The 16,930-nt window shown below is 41.6% G+C and overlaps 1 protein-coding gene across 1 annotated transcript in view; it reads right to left on the bottom strand.

Moving 5' to 3' along the window:
- Positions 1 to 16,930, bottom strand: part of HERC1 (HECT and RLD domain containing E3 ubiquitin protein ligase family member 1) — a 210,280-nt gene that overhangs the window by 141,763 nt on the left and 51,587 nt on the right. Inside the window, exons 6-11 of the mRNA XM_065411752.1 lie at positions 16,413 to 16,509; positions 14,397 to 14,540; positions 7,368 to 7,495; positions 5,710 to 5,854; positions 5,443 to 5,614; positions 3,861 to 3,995 (exon numbers count right to left, since the gene is read on the bottom strand). Of these exons, the coding sequence (XP_065267824.1) occupies positions 3,861 to 3,995; positions 5,443 to 5,614; positions 5,710 to 5,854; positions 7,368 to 7,495; positions 14,397 to 14,540; positions 16,413 to 16,509 (821 nt within the window). The remainder of the gene's footprint in view (positions 1 to 3,860; positions 3,996 to 5,442; positions 5,615 to 5,709; positions 5,855 to 7,367; positions 7,496 to 14,396; positions 14,541 to 16,412; positions 16,510 to 16,930) is intronic.

Genomic DNA, 16,930 nt, shown 5'->3' with positions numbered 1-16,930 from the left:
CTAAGAGCCAATCCTTTAAGAACAAAAGATAGTCCAAGACATGGCTAATCGGAGCTTGAGCTGGAGGAATGCCTCTCTGTAGGGACCAGATATAAAATCTCTTCCATTTAGCAAAGTAAGCAGACCTAGTGAAGGCTTGCTGCTATTCAGTAGGACTTCCTGTATCCCCCTTCCTGTATCCCCCTGTTCCAAAGTTGTCAGCCACAAAGAATCAACGCAATCAGCTAGAGAGCTTGAAGCCTGGGATGAAGAAAGAGACCGTTGTGCTGGGAGATAAGATACACCTCTCTCAGGAACAACAGTTGAGGTCTGACTGATAGCGCTAATAGGGTTGAAAACCAATGCTGATGGGGCTACGCCGGGGCTATTAGAACAAAGTGAGCAGAATCTTGCTTAACTTTGGATAAGACTTTGGGCAGGAGCGGAACTGGAGGGAAGGCACAGCAGTCCTCTCAATCAGGCTAGGGTGAAAGCATCTGTCAGTGAATAAGGGGTGAGGCCCCCTCGGGAACAAAAAAAATATGACACTTTTTGTTTTATCTTGTTGCAAATATGTCCACTTTGGGAGTTCCCCACCGCTGGAATATGGATCTGGAAATGTCCAATCAGAGAGATGACTTGTGGTGGCCTGTGAACAACCTGTTCAGGTGGTCTGCCAGAGTCTTTTGAACTCCTGGAAGGTAAGGCACTTTCAGGTTGATGGAACTGATGATGCAAAAGTTCCATAGGAGGATTGCTTCCCGGCATAACTTTGTGGATCAGGCCCCTCCTTGTTTGTTTACATAAATCATAGTTGCTGTGTTGTCCATGAGCACCAATAAGTTCCACCCCCTGATGTGTGGAAGGAATGCCATGCAAGCTAGGCGGATGGCACTGAGCTCCCTAACATTTATATGGAGTCAGATCCCGGGGAGACCAACGCCCCGACTCTGAAGGCAACTTAAGTGAGCTCCCCAACGTAGATTCAAAGTGTCTGTGACTAGGGTGAGAGTCTCTTGTGGAGGGGCAAAGGGAACTCTCTCACAAACATCAGCAGAATCTATCCACCAGTCCACGGAGGATAAGACCCATGGGAGTACTTGAACCACCATGCCTGCATGATGACAGGCTGGTGAATACACTGAAGCTATCCAACCCTGTAAATGTCTGAGATGCAGTCTGGCATGCTGTATCTTGTAAGTCCATGCTGCCATGTGACCTAGAAGTTTGAGGCAGTTCCAAACTTTGATGATAGGATGCACCTTTAGACCTAGAGCAATAAGACACATAGCTTGGAACCTCCACTATGGTAGGAAAGCCCTGGCTTTGTAGAGTCCAGGACTGCCGCAATGAATTCTTTTCTTTGTACAGATGGCAGGACAGATTTCTATGCATTGATTAGTAGCCCCAGTACATCAAAAGTGGATTGAATACTGGCTATGCTGGAAAGAACCTGAGATCTGGACCGGGCTCTTACTTGCCAGTCATCCAGGTAAGGAAATACACGAACTCCTAGCAGTCAGGATGATAGTGATGGCAGAAGCCACGGTCCTAGTAGCTGAGTCAGCTGCATCCAAATCGGCCTGGAGTAAAGTTCTTCCCATCAACTTCCCTTTATCTACCAGCGAAAGGAACTTCTGCTTAGTCTCCTCAGGCAACTTGTTCTTAAATTTTTAGAACAACATCACAGATCTTATTCATATCACCCTAATAAAGCCTGTTGGCTGGTGATTCTAACCTATAACCCTGCCATAGAATATTTTTTTCTCAACACGTCCAGCTTTTTTGCATCCCTTGACTTAGGAGTAGACGCCTGATTCCCCTAGCACTCCCTCTCGTTGGCAGCCGAGACAACCAGTCACCTTGGAGGGGCGTGGGAATAAAAATGCTCAAAACCCTGGGTAGGCACAATACCTACGCTCCACTAGCTTTGCTGTGGGAGGGAGGAGAGTTTGTCAGAGAGCCTTGTTAGGTTCTAAAATTGCTTCATTAATTGGCAGAGCCACCTGAGATGGAGGCATCAATGAGGCAGTGAGAAGATTCCCTAACTGCCTCCACTGAATATCTACGGCCAAAGGCCCCCTTTTTTAAGAGCTCCTGGTGAGCCTCACCGTCATCAGGAAGGGGCAAAAACACCCCCAAGGAAACTGCTTCATCTGGAGAGGAGGATGAAGCTAGCACAGGTTGAGGCTGTGCCTCCTTTGTTAGCTGTCCTGTCAGATGGTCCATAACACCTTCTTCCTGCTCAGTACCAGACCCAGTACCAGGATCAGGAGGGGATCGATGAGTTGATTTCCCACGTCTACCCGAGGAAACTGAATGTGACTGACATAGGGAGGATTTGGAAGGGGAAGGAATCCCCGACCCACAAGTTCCAGAAAGACCAGTGAAAGGGCGCTGGACCCCAATGTCTGACAGGCCACATGTCCATGTCAGCACCAGTCTCAGGGTCTTGCAAGTACCCCAGGTGGTAAGGTCTAGGAGAAGAGTGACAAGACACACTTTGCACCTGGGAAACATAAGAGCCAACCTCCAAGTCAGAAGAGTTGCTTTCTCCTGACCAATCCAGTCAGCACTGGGAACTGGTGCCAGGAGTCTGGGGAAAAGCGAACACAAGACATTATTGCTGGCTTACATCTCTACAGTACCAAAGAATAAGAGCTCCAGAATGCAGGAGGCTGACTTGATGCTGGGCACTACACTGAGGAAGCTGAAGTCAAGCAGAAGGAGTGATCTCCTGCACTGGGGAGACCGGCATCAATAAGCTCAGCAACCCTTTTGCAGCTTGAGGGTGCAGATGGTACTGGGACAGTCTCTGACTGGTGCACAAGATATATAGATAATGCCAGATCTGATGAAGATGCTGCTTTGGACCCTAGACTTGATGGTGCCTAGCCCAGCACCACAATCAACAGTGCCGAACCCAGCTGATGGATGAGTTGAGGAGTGCTTTGATTTTAACTGCACTCTATTCAACACTCTGTTCCCTTTCTTGGAAGACTGAGGGAACAAAGATCTGTCTCTCCCAGCAGTGTCCTTGGAAGCCTTCTACTCTTTCCTCAGCACTGGTGATGGAGAGCAGTGCCAGGACTCAGTCAGCATCAGAGGTGCACGTCTCACAGATGCTGAAGTTCTCAGTACCATCTCTGACCAAGGCGGCGCTGAAGGTGGTCTCAGAGCAGCCTCCATCAAAAAACGTCAGCCTTGCCTCTCCATCTTTCTTAAGCTTCAAGTCCTTGCAAATCTGGCACTGATCCCTAATATAAGACTCATCCTAGCACTTCAAACTAGAGTGCGGGTTGCTCACAGGCATGGGCTTATAGCACTCCAGACAGGGCTTGAATCCCAGTGCCCAATGCATTCCTTGGTACCGATAATGGAACCCCAAACTTGACAAACTGAGAATAAATTAACTCAACAAATACTAACTAACCCTAAAAACTATACAAATATGTAATTACATACAAGAAAAAACAGCCGAGAGCACTTGTTAAAGCAAGGCCAACAGATTAAAACAACTATCACAGGCAGTAAGAAGGAACTGAGGGGAGCTGGGGTGGCTCCTCCCTGTATAAATGTATGTAGTGGCTTGCTGCTGCAGAAAGCACACAAGCTGCCTCGATGGGTACCACCAAGGGGAAAAAAATTTGACAACAGTCCTTGGGATGTACGCACACCAAGAGCGGAATGCACATGTGCAATCACTCAAAGAAGAGTAGTTTGATTTTTGGCAATGAAAAAAATATTGTATTGCAAATCAAAATATACCTGAAATGCAAAGGCTGTTTAATCCAAGAAACCCAAATCTTTACTATTAAAAACAAAACCATACACCACTATTCAAACAAACAAAACTAAACATGTATATCCTATATAGATACCTTGATGAAGGGAAAGGAAGAGGGGGAATCTCGCTGTTAATTTTATCACAGTACCGCTCAAGAAAGGACCGGAGATGGGAGAAGGTACTTTCTTCAAGGTCTACACAGTAAGGTCTGTGCCATGCAACAACTTGTCTGGAATCAAACATAAGAAATGCATGAAGTACACTGAAATAAATGCACATGTAAAACATGCAACTATCTGTATAATAAATTAACAAATACAGTAAGTTAATATGGTTGTCATGTCAAGGACACTATCATTGCATTCCTTGACAGCAGGGACACTTGCTGGGATTGTCTGGGTTTCTCTCACTTAATTCTCTGCCATTGCAGGGACTTCGCACATTGGTGCACCTCAGCCCCTCGTATTCTCTGCCTGTGGCACATAACAGTTTAGTCTCCTGTGGGCTGTAATACTTCAGTCTAAGTTTGGTTGTTGGGTTCAGTGTGTGGATTCTGAGTAGTGTTGGTGGCCTGTGATATACAGGAGGTCACACTAGATGATATGGTGGTTCCTTCTGGCCTAAAATTCTATGACTCTAAGGTTCTGGCTCACAGCTTGACCTAACAAAATAGTTATAATCTGATTGGGGCAGAAAATCTTCCTGATGCTTGTAGCTAGTTTCTCTCTTTTCTGTAAATGTCTCTCTGAATCAAACACTGAGCAACTAAAACAAAAGATGTGCTTTTATGGGTACCTTAAATATAGGGACATGGGATTTTTTTTGCAGCTGATTCTTAGAGGAGCTGTAAAACATTCTCAAAGCTAGTTTGGCATCATGAAAGTTACTAATTCACTACAGAAATTTTGACATAATACTGGCAGAGTTTGAAGGGATGCAGTCATTTGATATTTGAAATTAACTAATTTTTGACAATTCCATTTTCTATTATAGCTCCCTTTAAAACAGAACGTTTTGAAAAAAAATTCTGAAATCCTTAAAAAATCCTTGTTAAGAGTTCCTCTGATTCTATATTGCTTTTTATCAGGGTCTTCTCCATTAAAATGCTTCAGCTTCAAGCATGGACAAGGGCTAAAACAATTTTTAAACTGATTTAGGTCAACCAGAGCAAACACCTACATGGACATACTTATTTTGATGTTAGAATGGCTTATTTCAGTTAACTTAAACCAATTCCCAATTACGTTAAACTAAAAAAAGCCTCTCAAACTGAAGGGTGTCTATCCCTGGGGTTTGTTTACACACGACCTAGACAATTTTTTCCTTGCTAACAGATTATACAGGGAAACAGTGTAACTGACTCGAAGTGCTGTCATATCCACAAAATAAACAAACTTGAAAAACAATTATTTTTCAACTTTTCAGTTTTAGTACCCTTAAATGTTCTTTGTCCAATAGTAGGTACAAAGCCTTCGGAGAAAATATTTTTGAATTGACAGTGTCCCTATCTGTTATAACTGTTAAACATAAACCACAATGATTAAAAAAACCCAAAACAGAAAATCTTTAAAGCATTATAAACAGAACTATTACAATACTGTAATGTACAATCCTGTTAACAAGCAAAATGAAGAATTTTAACACACAGTGTATTTTTATAGAATGTAGTATTTTACCTGTCCCTTGGAAGGGCTGTCCAGGCAAGGCTATGAGAAGTGCCAGCTGAAATCTGCTGAATTGCTATTCCGTCTAAACCACTTACTTTCTTTGGTTTAGTAATGGGACCAGTGGAATTTCCCTGACCGCACTGTCCCATGGAATTGTTACCCCAAGCATAAACTTCATTATCTAAAGAGACAATCAAAGAAGGAAACAAAATTTGAGGCTCAGTGACTTTTAATCAAAGATGATTATAAATACCCTATATAGCATATTTATTTTACCATGAGAAAGAGCCAAACAATGGCTGTCACCAATTGAAGTATCAACTATTCTTGTAGCAGCCAGCTCTTCAATCAGCTTGGGTCTAAGGGCAGTAGCTTCTGAAGAACCACAGCCCAGGCATGCACCACAGCCCCACGCATATACCTAAAAACACAAATATACATATAAGTTTTCAACACAATATTATTGGTATTTGTCAAGAGACAGAGCTACAGAAGATTGTGTGTGTGTAATTACTGCAATTATACCTGTAATTGCACAAGCAAGTTATGTATGTATACTTGTATTTATACACTCTGTACAAATCTGGGCTCTGATACACCCATTTATATATAAATTCCTAACTTCTCCTCCATAAATTAATTATACACATTATGCCACAGAAAATTCTTTGGGCTAACAATTCTCCAATACACAACACAAGAAAAAAATATTTGAGAGATTAAATGACCTCAAACCACCATAATTTCCAAAAGCATCATAACATATAAGATATACAAGATTATTCTCCTGTTTTTAGTCCCAACATTATTTGGTCTAAAACCATCCTCTTGTGGGTAAATTTAATTCCGAATTCCTTCCCATTTGTAGGCTTAAATTTCATTTAATCACACCTCAGAATACCTTTACAAACAAATCAAAACAAATACTAAAAGAGTTGCAATTACATGCCAAGTAACTGGGGTAGAAAGAGATTTTAGTAAGGGTCTTGGACAAATATGGCTGTTGAAATTTAGTAAACAATGCAGCAATCAAAATTTATCTGAAATATATGTATAAACCTTAAAAAAATATTTTCTTTGGTTATCAAGACTCTTGGGCCCCAGACCTTTTCTTTACTATCTGACATGGACAGGAACGGACTGCTGAATCCGGGCTCATGTGCATATATGGCTTTATATAAACAATGTATTCAAACCTATTACCTATATATGCTGTAACGTTCATTAAGACTATGAAATATTCTATATAATACCTAGACATTTCTGTATTATCCTTTAAAAAGAGAACCATTGCAAGACTGGGCCTTTGATATTTTGCATTTATAATATAGAAATGTATACTAAATATACAGATAGAAATTACAAACTATAGTTCTAGTCTGTAAAGATAAACATATATTCTTTTTCTGTGTATATCATAATCTTGGGAATTTTTTCCCCTATAGACTGAAGAATTCATGTGGCACTTGAATATTATACTACAGCTATAGTACATTACTGGAAAAGAGAAATAATTGTTATATGACAACTGTGATTATAAACTATCATATTAGTTACCACTTGTACCAATTTTGATCTTGAGGAAGAATGACAGCACTGAATGAGTTATTGTGGGATAGCTCCTAGATATGTTAATAAAGTTGTGGCCTAGTTAAACCACACGCCTGATGTCTTGTCTTTCTTCCAACTACGTTTGGGACAAATTATACTTCTCTAAATTGTATTTCTCTAAACAGAGCATCTATGCTAAGTAAAATTTTACATACCTATTGTAGAACATTTAAGATTTTTTTTGGTTTTAAAGTGTCTCAAAGGTGTATATACCTTTTCATAATTTTAACCAAAGCAATAACCATACACATTTAAATAACAAGTCTCAGGCATCTTCTTAAACATTAAGACGGTCATTCAAGTGAAAATATCTTTTTGCCTACCTGTCCTGTTGATGTCAAGGCAAGTGAAGATTGGCTCCCAGCACACACTTTGCGAATAAACATTCCTTGTAAAGCTTCTATAACTTTAGGTTTATATACTCTATTGGTATCACCATGGCCAAGTTTACCTATCAGACACATAAGGTAATATTAGACTAAAATAAACTACAGTTATGACAGTTATGTGAAGATTTAACTTCCCAATCAAAAGTCTTTTAGATTTCTAAACATTTGCCTCAGTGTTTCTCTTTGGTAGGGAAGTGTTTTGCTTTATTTTTAAATTATTTTATTGTGCTATTCAGTAGAAGGAAGCATAAAGGTTGTGGTAGATGTTTACTGAACACACACTTCGCATACTAATTGATTTTTTTTTTTTTACTGGTGTGTTGCTTAGCTCCTCATTTTGTGATCTGTCATTTACGTAAGTCCTCTTAAATGTGAGGCCTTAGCATGTTTAATAAAACAAAAATCCAACTGTATTTTTTTCAACTTAAAGGATGGCCTGAAAAGCTTTTCTGAAGTTTTCTAACAGTCCTTCATATGTTAATATGTCTGTTTTTAAGCCCTTCACATAATTTTAAGGTTTTCTGTCTTTTATTCCTCCTTGAAGTTTGTCTTTTGGATTCAGCCCTTTGCCCTCAGCAGTTCACGTAACATCATTTTCTGTGGAAGAGCAGTTGTGACCGGGTGTATAAATCCCACACTAGACCTGAAGGAGTTAAAGAGCAACCGTAGGCCCAACCGACCCAGCCCAGCTGCACCTGCAGAGCATGTTTCAGATGGAGGAGGGAGCTTAAAAGAAGTCAGACAGTTCAGAACGGGGCTGAACAGGCAGGGAGAAGGACCTGCCTTGGGAGGTGCTGCAAAGAGGTGCTACAGGAGCTTTCATCTGGAGAAAAGGAGCCTAACTGCTGTGCCCAGAGTGAAGAACAGTCCACACCTTTCTTTTTTACCGGTCCACCACAGACTGTAAAACTTGGATTATAGAGAGTGGGTGATAAGGAAATGGCCCAGGGAGGGCACCCTTAAGGCTCTCCTAGCTGCCAGACCCTTGCAGGGCCCTGGATTGGAGCCCACCTCAGCATTAAGGAGGGCATGATTCAGGCCTGGTCTACACTATGAGTTTAGGTCGAATTTAGCAGCATTAAATCGAATTAACCCTGCACCCATCCACACAACGAAGCTATTTACTTCGACATAAAGGGCTCTTAAAATCGATTTCTGTACTCCTCCCCGATGAGGGGAGTAGCGCCGAAATCGACATTGCCATTTCGAATTAGGGTTAGTGTGGCTGCAATTCGACGGTATTGGCCTCCGGGAGCTATCCCACAGTGCACCATTGTGACCGCTCTGGACAGCAATCTGAACTCGTCTGCACTGGCCAGGTAGACAGGAAAAGCCCCGCGAACTTTTGAATTTCCTGTTTGCCCAGCGTGGAGAGCACAGGTGACCACGCAGAGCTCATCAGCACAGGTAACCATGCAGTCCGAGAATCAAAAAAGAGCACCAGCATGGATTGTACGGGAGGTACTGGATCTCATCGCTATATGGGGAGAGGATTCCGTGCTAGCAGAACTACGTTCCAAAAGACAAAATGCCAAAACGTTTGAAAAAATCTCCAAGGGCATGATGGAGAGAGGCCACAATAGGGACTCACTACAGTACCGCGTGAAAGTTAAGGAGCTCAGACAAGCCTACCAGAAAACCAAAGAAGCAAACGGAAGGTCCGGGGCAGAGCCGCAGACATGCCGCTTCTACGCTGAGCTGCATGCATTCTGCGGGGGGCCGACACCACTACCCCACCCCTGACCGTGGATTCCGAGGAGGGGGTAATCTCAGCCATGCCTGAGGATTCTGCGGACGGGGAAGATGAGGAGGAGGACGACGACGACGATGAGCTTGCGGAGAGCACACAGCACTCCGTTCTCCCCAACAGCCAGGATCTTTTTCTCAGCCTGACTGAAGTAACCTCCCAAGGCATTATCCCAGACCATGAAGCCATGGAAGGGACCTCTGGTGAGTGTACCTTTGTAACTATAAAACATGGTTTAAAAGCAAGCTTTTTTTAATGATTAATTTGCCCTGAGGACTTGGGATGCATTCGCGGCCAGTACAGCTACTGGAAAAGTCTGTTAACGTGTCTGGAGATGGAGCGGAAATCCTCCAGGGACATCTCCATGAAGCTCTCCTGGAGGTACTCCAAAAGTCTTTGCAGAAGGTTTCTGGGCAGTTTGCCTGTGGCTGAAAAGAAATCCTTCCCTGCAGTCAGCCAAGCGGGGGGGAGGGGTGCGAATTGGCTGACTGCTTTTCGTGTTTGGCTAGCAGGGATCTTCCCTGATACCAGCCACGCGGTGGGGGGAGGGGACAACTGAAAACAGGAACTGAAATCTGGTATCCAATAAACCTTAAATGTACCAACTGGTGGGGGAGGGGTAAAGCGATGATCCCAGAGAATTGGATGGGAGGGGGGGGTTAGTTTGGTTTCTGCTGCTGCACGTTAACAGGAAAACCGCAGCACTCAACGGGCTTTGCTTGGTATGTGAGAAAAGAAGGGCGCTGCTTTTCTGAAGGCTGCAGAAGCCAAAAGACAATGGCTTACCATGGCCGTATGCAAGCCGAATTCTGTTGCCCAGACCTGCGTCTGTGATCTCTAACACCAAAGCTGCAGGCACTTAATATTAAGACGCAAAATGCGACCTTGTACTGAAATCACATGTGCTATGTAATGTGAATAGTGTTGTTCACCATGAAAGAGTATAAGCATTGTTCTGTAAAATGTATCTTTTTAAATATTTCTCTCCCTTTTTTCCCTCCCTCCCGCAGCTGCAAATTTTTCAAGCCTCCCTCCTCCGTCCCGAAGGTTATCTCAGATAAGGCGGCGGGAAAAAAAGGACGCGAGATGAAATGTTCTCTGAAATCAAGGAATCGACCCACAATGAAAGAGCTTATCTGAATGAGTGGAAGGACGCGGTATCAAAGTACAGGAAAGATGCCAGTGAACGTGAAGACCGGAGGGACCAACGTGAGGACAGAAGGAGAGGAGAGACTTTCGAGATGAGAGGTGGCGGCAGGAAGATCAGAGGAGGCAGGATGCAACGCTGGGGCTGCTGCGTGATCAAACGGACATGCTCCGGCGTCTGGTGGAGCTTCAGGAACGGCAGCAGGATCACAGAGTGCCGCTGCAGCCCCTGTATAACCACCTTCCCCCCTCACCATGTTCCATAGCCTCCTCACCCAGACATGTAAGAACGCGGGGGGGGGGGGGAGGGGGGAGACGCTCCGTGCACCCTCCCACTCCACCCCAGTGGACAGCCCAACCAAAAGGCTGTCATTATTTTGAATTTTTTTAGTGGCCTTTTCCTTCCCTCCTATCCTCCTCCCAAACCCCACCCGGGCTACCTTGTCAGTTCTCTCCCTCTTTTTATAATCAGTTAATTAAGAATACATGATTTTTAAACGATAGTGACTTTATTTCCTATGAAAGCAAGCTGTGATCGAAGGGGGAGGGTGGGTTGCTTACAGAGAACGAGTCAATCAAGGGGGTGGGTTTTCATCAAGGAGAAACAAACCGAACTTTCACACCGTAGCCTGGCCAGTCATGAAACTGGTTTTCAAAGCTTCTCTGATGCGCAGCGCTTCCTGGTGTGCTCTTCTAATCGCCCTGGTGTCTGGCTGCGCGTAATCAGCGGCCAGGCGATTTGCCTCAGCCTCCCACCCTACCATAAAGGTCTCCCCCTTACTCTCACAGAGATTATGGAGCACACAGCAAGCAGCAATAACAATGGGAATATTGGTTTGGCTGAGGTCTGAGCGGAGTCAGTAATGTGCGCCAGCGACCCTTTAATCGTCCAAATGCACATTCTACCACCATTCTGCACTTGTTCAGCCGGTTATTTTCTGGTCTGGGAAGTAAATCCCTTGCTGCAGCCGTTTAAACAGAGTATTGTTCCTGAAGACGCGAGCGTCATGAACCCTTCCCGGCCATCCCACGTTGATGTTGGTGAAACGTCCCTTGTGATCCACCAGTGCTTGCAGAACCATTGAAAAGTACCCCTTGCGGTTTATGTACTGGCTGCCTTGGTGCTCCAGTCCCAAGATAGGGATATGGGTTCCATCTATTGCCCCACCACAATTAAGGAATCCCATTGCAGCAAAGCCATCCACTATGACCTGCACATTTCCCAGAGTCACTACCTTTGGAAGCAGCAGCTCAGTGATTGCTTTGGCTACCTGCATCGCAGCAGCCCCCACAGTAGATTTGCCCACTCCAAATTGATTCCCGACTGACTGGTAGCTGTCTGGCGTTGCAAGCTTCCACAGGGCTATAGCCACTCGCTTCTCAACTGTGAGGGCTGCTCTCATCTTGGTATTCTGGCGCTTCAGGGCAGGGGAAAGCAAGTCACAAAGTTCCATGAAAGTGCCCTTAGGCATGCAGAAGTTTCGCAGCCACTGGGAATCGTCCCACACCTGCAACACTATGCGGTCTCACCAGTCTGTGCTTGTTTCCCGGGCCCAAAATCAGCATTCCACGGCTAGAACCTGCCCCATTAACAGCATGATCTCCAAAGCGCCAGGGCCCGCGGTTTGAGAGAATTCTGTGTCCATGTCCATATCATGCTCATCGCCGTGCTGCAGTCGCAGGCTCCTCCTCGCCTGGTTTTCCAGATTCTGGTTCAGCATAAACTGCACGATAATGCTCGAGGTGTTTACAATGTTCATTACTGCTGTCTTGAGTTGAGCAGGTTCCATGCTATGGTATGGCGTCTGCACAGTTCACCCAGGAAAAAAGGCATGAAACGGTTGTCTGCCATTGCTTTCACAGAGGGAGGGGTGAGGCTGTACCCAGAACCACCAGTGACAATGTTTTTTGCCCCATCAGGCATTGGGATCTCAACCCAGAATTCCAATGGGCAGGGGAGACTGCTGGAACTATGGGATAGCTACCCACAGTGCAATGCTCCGGAAGTCAACGCTAGCCTCGGTACATGGACGCACACCGCCGAATTAATGTGCTTAGTGTGGCCGCATGCACTCGACTTTATACAATCGGTTGCCCAAAATCGAATTCTGTAAATTCGGAGTAATCCCGTAGTGTAGACATACCCTCACTAACCAGCACCAACCAATCATAGCAATAGAAATGGATATGTGTTAATAGAGGTGGCTGAAAATTTTTTGAAGGAACAGTTTTCCATCAAAATATGCGGTTTCACAAAAATCAAAATGTTTTGTGGAACATGTTCATTTTGACTAAGTTTTCTATAGGAAAAAAAGACAAAACCTTTCATTTCAACATCATTAAAACATTTTCATTCATTTTGTTTTGACTTGTATTAAAATATTGATTTTAATATATGTATATACTATAGTCAATGTGTATATTATGTATCATTTAATAATTTAATATAATATTAAAGTCAAAATGAAACATTTCAATGGTTTTGCATAGAAAATTTCCTGAATTTTAATTTCACAGGAAATTTGGATTTTCATTCCAATTTGGAACAATTCCCCCTCTCCTTACCCCGCCCTGGGGTCAGATGGAATGAAAGTTCTAGTTCCCCACTAGCTCTATTAATCACTGATTACAATATGAGCTACTGCTCTGAGCTTTTTCACTTTCCACACACATACACTGCGCTAGGAGGTGGCAAAGTAACAGCTTTAATCTTATCAAATCCAGCTGCTCTAACCAAGACAGGGAGTAAAAAAAAAAAAAAAAAGCATGATAGAGAGAGGAGTCCTATTTGCACTTCTGGCACTGAAACAGCTGTAAAGTCAGGAGATGGCAGGGTCTAAGTCTCTCTTATTCTGGCTTTTCCTGCGAGATGTGGTAGTGACAGTAACTATTCCAAATACATATAAAAAAATCATTAAAAGTTTTGACAAAAACAAATAAAATAGAAGTAGAACTTAATGGCTCAGGAGTCTCATAAGTTGAAAAAGTGAACAAACTTGAAAAAACTTTACACTACCTTTAAATATTTAATTCCACATATCTGCAGACATGATAAACTTTTAGTCTATTTTTATACAAAGTCTATGTTCTAATATTAAAACTTATTCTTATATTTGTGTGTTGACTTCACTATATCATTTTTGTCTTAAGAACTACCAAATAAAATAAAGAAGTCAAAGTACATGGACTGTACTCTGGCTGGAATAATATGGAATGGTAATTGAGCTAATAGTGATCACTTCCATAGGATGTAAATGCATAAAAGATACTTGTACTGAAGAATGTTACACTAAAATGTATTGGATTTGAAGCCCATAATGAAGACTGAAATACATCTTAGTTTCCCTATATCTTCTGACAAGAAGTTATTGGACCTACAAATCACAGACTAGATTCTGATCTCTCATACACAGGCGTATTGACATGTACAGCAATAAAATAATAATAATAAATAATAATAATAGAAAAAACATATGTAGCTTAATTCCAATGTGTTTCAGAAAAAATGGGTGAATCTCATTATAAGTATATTACATATATGGGAACTGATGGGCATGTTACTTAATTTCTCTATGCAAGATCACACAGCAACCAGGACTATGACTTCAGAGACCCAGTCCTGTGCTATAATCACTGTACAATGCTACTTCAGTAAGGTCAGGCAAAATCATGCGGACCTTGTAGGTTTACAAGTCCCTCACACTAAAAGACAGTGCATTATAATTGAGATTTAAGGTAAAAATCAATACATACAAATGTTATTTTTGTTTTTAAAAATCCTTCATGGACTTGCCTCATCTTATCACATGAACTAAAGTCTCCTCTTACACCCCTGAACAAGTCCTTCTGCTTAATTACAATCTTCCTTTCTGTACCTTTACACAATTTCACAAGATATTTGCATCTACAAACAACCTTTTACCTCACCAATCTTCAGTTTTAGCTCCTCCGTGGATAACAACTCAGTCCATTTGATGTGCAATAGATTTTTCAAAAATGTAGAAATACTTCATCATATTTCAAATCACAAATGACCCATGTTAACTATTAAAATTTTAGTTTTTACATACCATTATCTCCTCCTCCAAATGACCATACTGTTCTTCCATCTTTGGATAGCGCTATTGTGTGTGAACTGCCACAGGAAACTTCTCCTACATTGCTAATGTCTTTGACTAAAGTTGGAATGTTACGGCTATTGCTGTCACCATGACCTTGGAAAAACAAAAATAAATATATTTTGATATGTTTCCTTCCTCCTGTTTATGAATTCTAAGATCCATTTGTGCATTATAATTACAGTAGAACTTTGCTAATTCATCACCTTGTAATTGACACAAAAATTGTATGATTCTTCTTACTTCTCAGCAATGATTTAATAGAAAAGTTCTGTAGTAAGGTCTCAAATTACCAACGCTTCATTATTTTTACAAAATGTACTACAGAACTTTTACTAGTGCATTATGAAGCATCATAATTTAGGGAAATTTCTTACCTGCTAATTAGATTTGTTTCACCAAAACTAGGCTAGATGGGGATAACGTACCCTTTCTAATGCTCGGTTGTGGCTAGCCCAAAAGGTAGTGGTCTCATAGGGTAAGTGACTTCCCTGAATGTGGACTGTAAAAGTCAGTATGTGCAGGTAAGCATCACAGAAAGCCACTGAACAGAGAACTACCCAGGATGAGTAGCCTGAAACACTGATCTTTGAGTCAGAACAGCAAATCCAGGAATCTGTTCAGCCCACTTCAGATCCAGGTGAACACTTGAAAGCCCAGAGGACTTTGGGACTATAGCATAAACTAAATAGATGCTATGATCTTCCTTATCTGGAGAAAATAGAGCAGTAAGACTGAACATGAGACTGATTTTCTAAAATCTAGCCGCAAAAAGACCTAAGCCTCAGAGCAGCACCTACTGAAAACAGGAACAACTGAAATCTGGTATCCAATAAACCTTAAATGTACCAACTGTGTTCTGCTTTTGCCACCTGCTGGGAGGAAAGCTACACTACACCAGATCCGGTCTGGCACAGGACAAATGAACTGAAATAGTCAAATAAATTAATGAAATATGTTTTAGATGCAGAATACTGGCTTTAATTGTTTTCTCACTTATTATTTTGCAAAGTTCAATAATTCATAACGGATCATTCTAGTCAGTGTGAATTAATGAGGTTCTAGTGGTACTGTTATTTGAGCACCTTTTTCCTGATAAAAAAAAAATTTTCACTGCAATTTTCAAGAACTTATTTGCATACACTGTGAAATTTCAAAACACAAAAAAGTATGTTTTTCATTTAACAAAATTAACATAGAACACACAAATTTTAATTTGCTCACCTAGCACACAAATCACCATTAATCCTTCTTAAGATGATAACTACTGGAGTGCTACTGTTTTAACTTTTAAGAATTAGTAGAGGTAGATTTTTATCTATAATAATTTCTTTACCATAAATAACAGCTACATACAGCGAACCATTAATATTAACAGTTCAATAGAAAAAAAACCAGTCACATAGTTATAGCCCAAATAACTTAATAAAAAAAAGTAGAAAATTCAAAATCAGGCAAATCAAAGGGAAAAATGAATACAGTACACTTACCCTCACTCAAGAAACAGAAATCTTTTCTTCCCTCTCCATTTCCCCCATGAGTATGTATACAATTGGCCCCAACATTTCTAACTTCCAGTTGGTCCTTTCTGTATGTAATCCTACCACTTAAGAAGCCAAAGTACTTTATGACAAACTTGACCTACATTTTAATTTTAAATTTACAATGTTCTACAAACTTTTTTTTTTATTATTATTACAGAAGTTGTTGAGGAAGCTAGAGTATTTGAAGTATGGGGATTTTATCACCAAGGAAGGCATAGGGGACAGTTTGGAGTACTGGGAGAAGCATTTTATTTGAAAACAACCAGACATGAAATAGTTAATTTTGCAAAGTAAATATGAAAACTTCAGAAACCCTAATATACAAGGAAAAAATCTGAATAAATGTGTAGGGTCATTACTGAACATATGCCCTTTTCAAAAGCAACAGGTCATGTCAATTTCATTCAAGGAATTTTTAAATTACCTAGTCTTCCAAAGTCTCCTTCACCCCAAGTATACAACTCTCCATCTTCTGTAACAGCGGCACTGTGTCTGTATCCAGCTGACACGCATACAACTACCTGCATTACATGCAAAGAAAAAGAAGTTTCTAAAACTGAAGCTGTTGCAAGTAGTAGAATCATACAGAATTTTGAATCACCAAAGAACAGGGTTATGAAAGTTTGCCTTCAATAAGAACATTGGACTACTGTACTATAAATCCATTTGTTTGCCCTCATAAAATATAGCGTGTTCATTAAATTATTGTTACAAACTGTCTTTTAGTATTTAACAAGCATTTGCAAATGGCAGGGGGGCAACAAAGAAAGACAGAAATCTGAAATTTGGCCATATGGCCACAACTTTTATTTATCAAGCAAGCTTAAACAAGAGTTATTTAAACTGGATAATGCCTACAAGGCAACCTAGTCTGGCAGCAGTAAATAGAAGAAGGGAGGAAAACCCGCACCGAGCTGTTAACTGCCCTATTCCCTACAGGTG

This window comes from Emys orbicularis, chromosome 10, assembly GCF_028017835.1.
Source record: "Emys orbicularis isolate rEmyOrb1 chromosome 10, rEmyOrb1.hap1, whole genome shotgun sequence".
Taxonomy (NCBI): domain Eukaryota; kingdom Metazoa; phylum Chordata; order Testudines; family Emydidae; genus Emys; species Emys orbicularis.
Note: the sequence above shows the minus strand (reverse complement) of the source record. Positions and strands in the feature narration are given on the sequence as shown.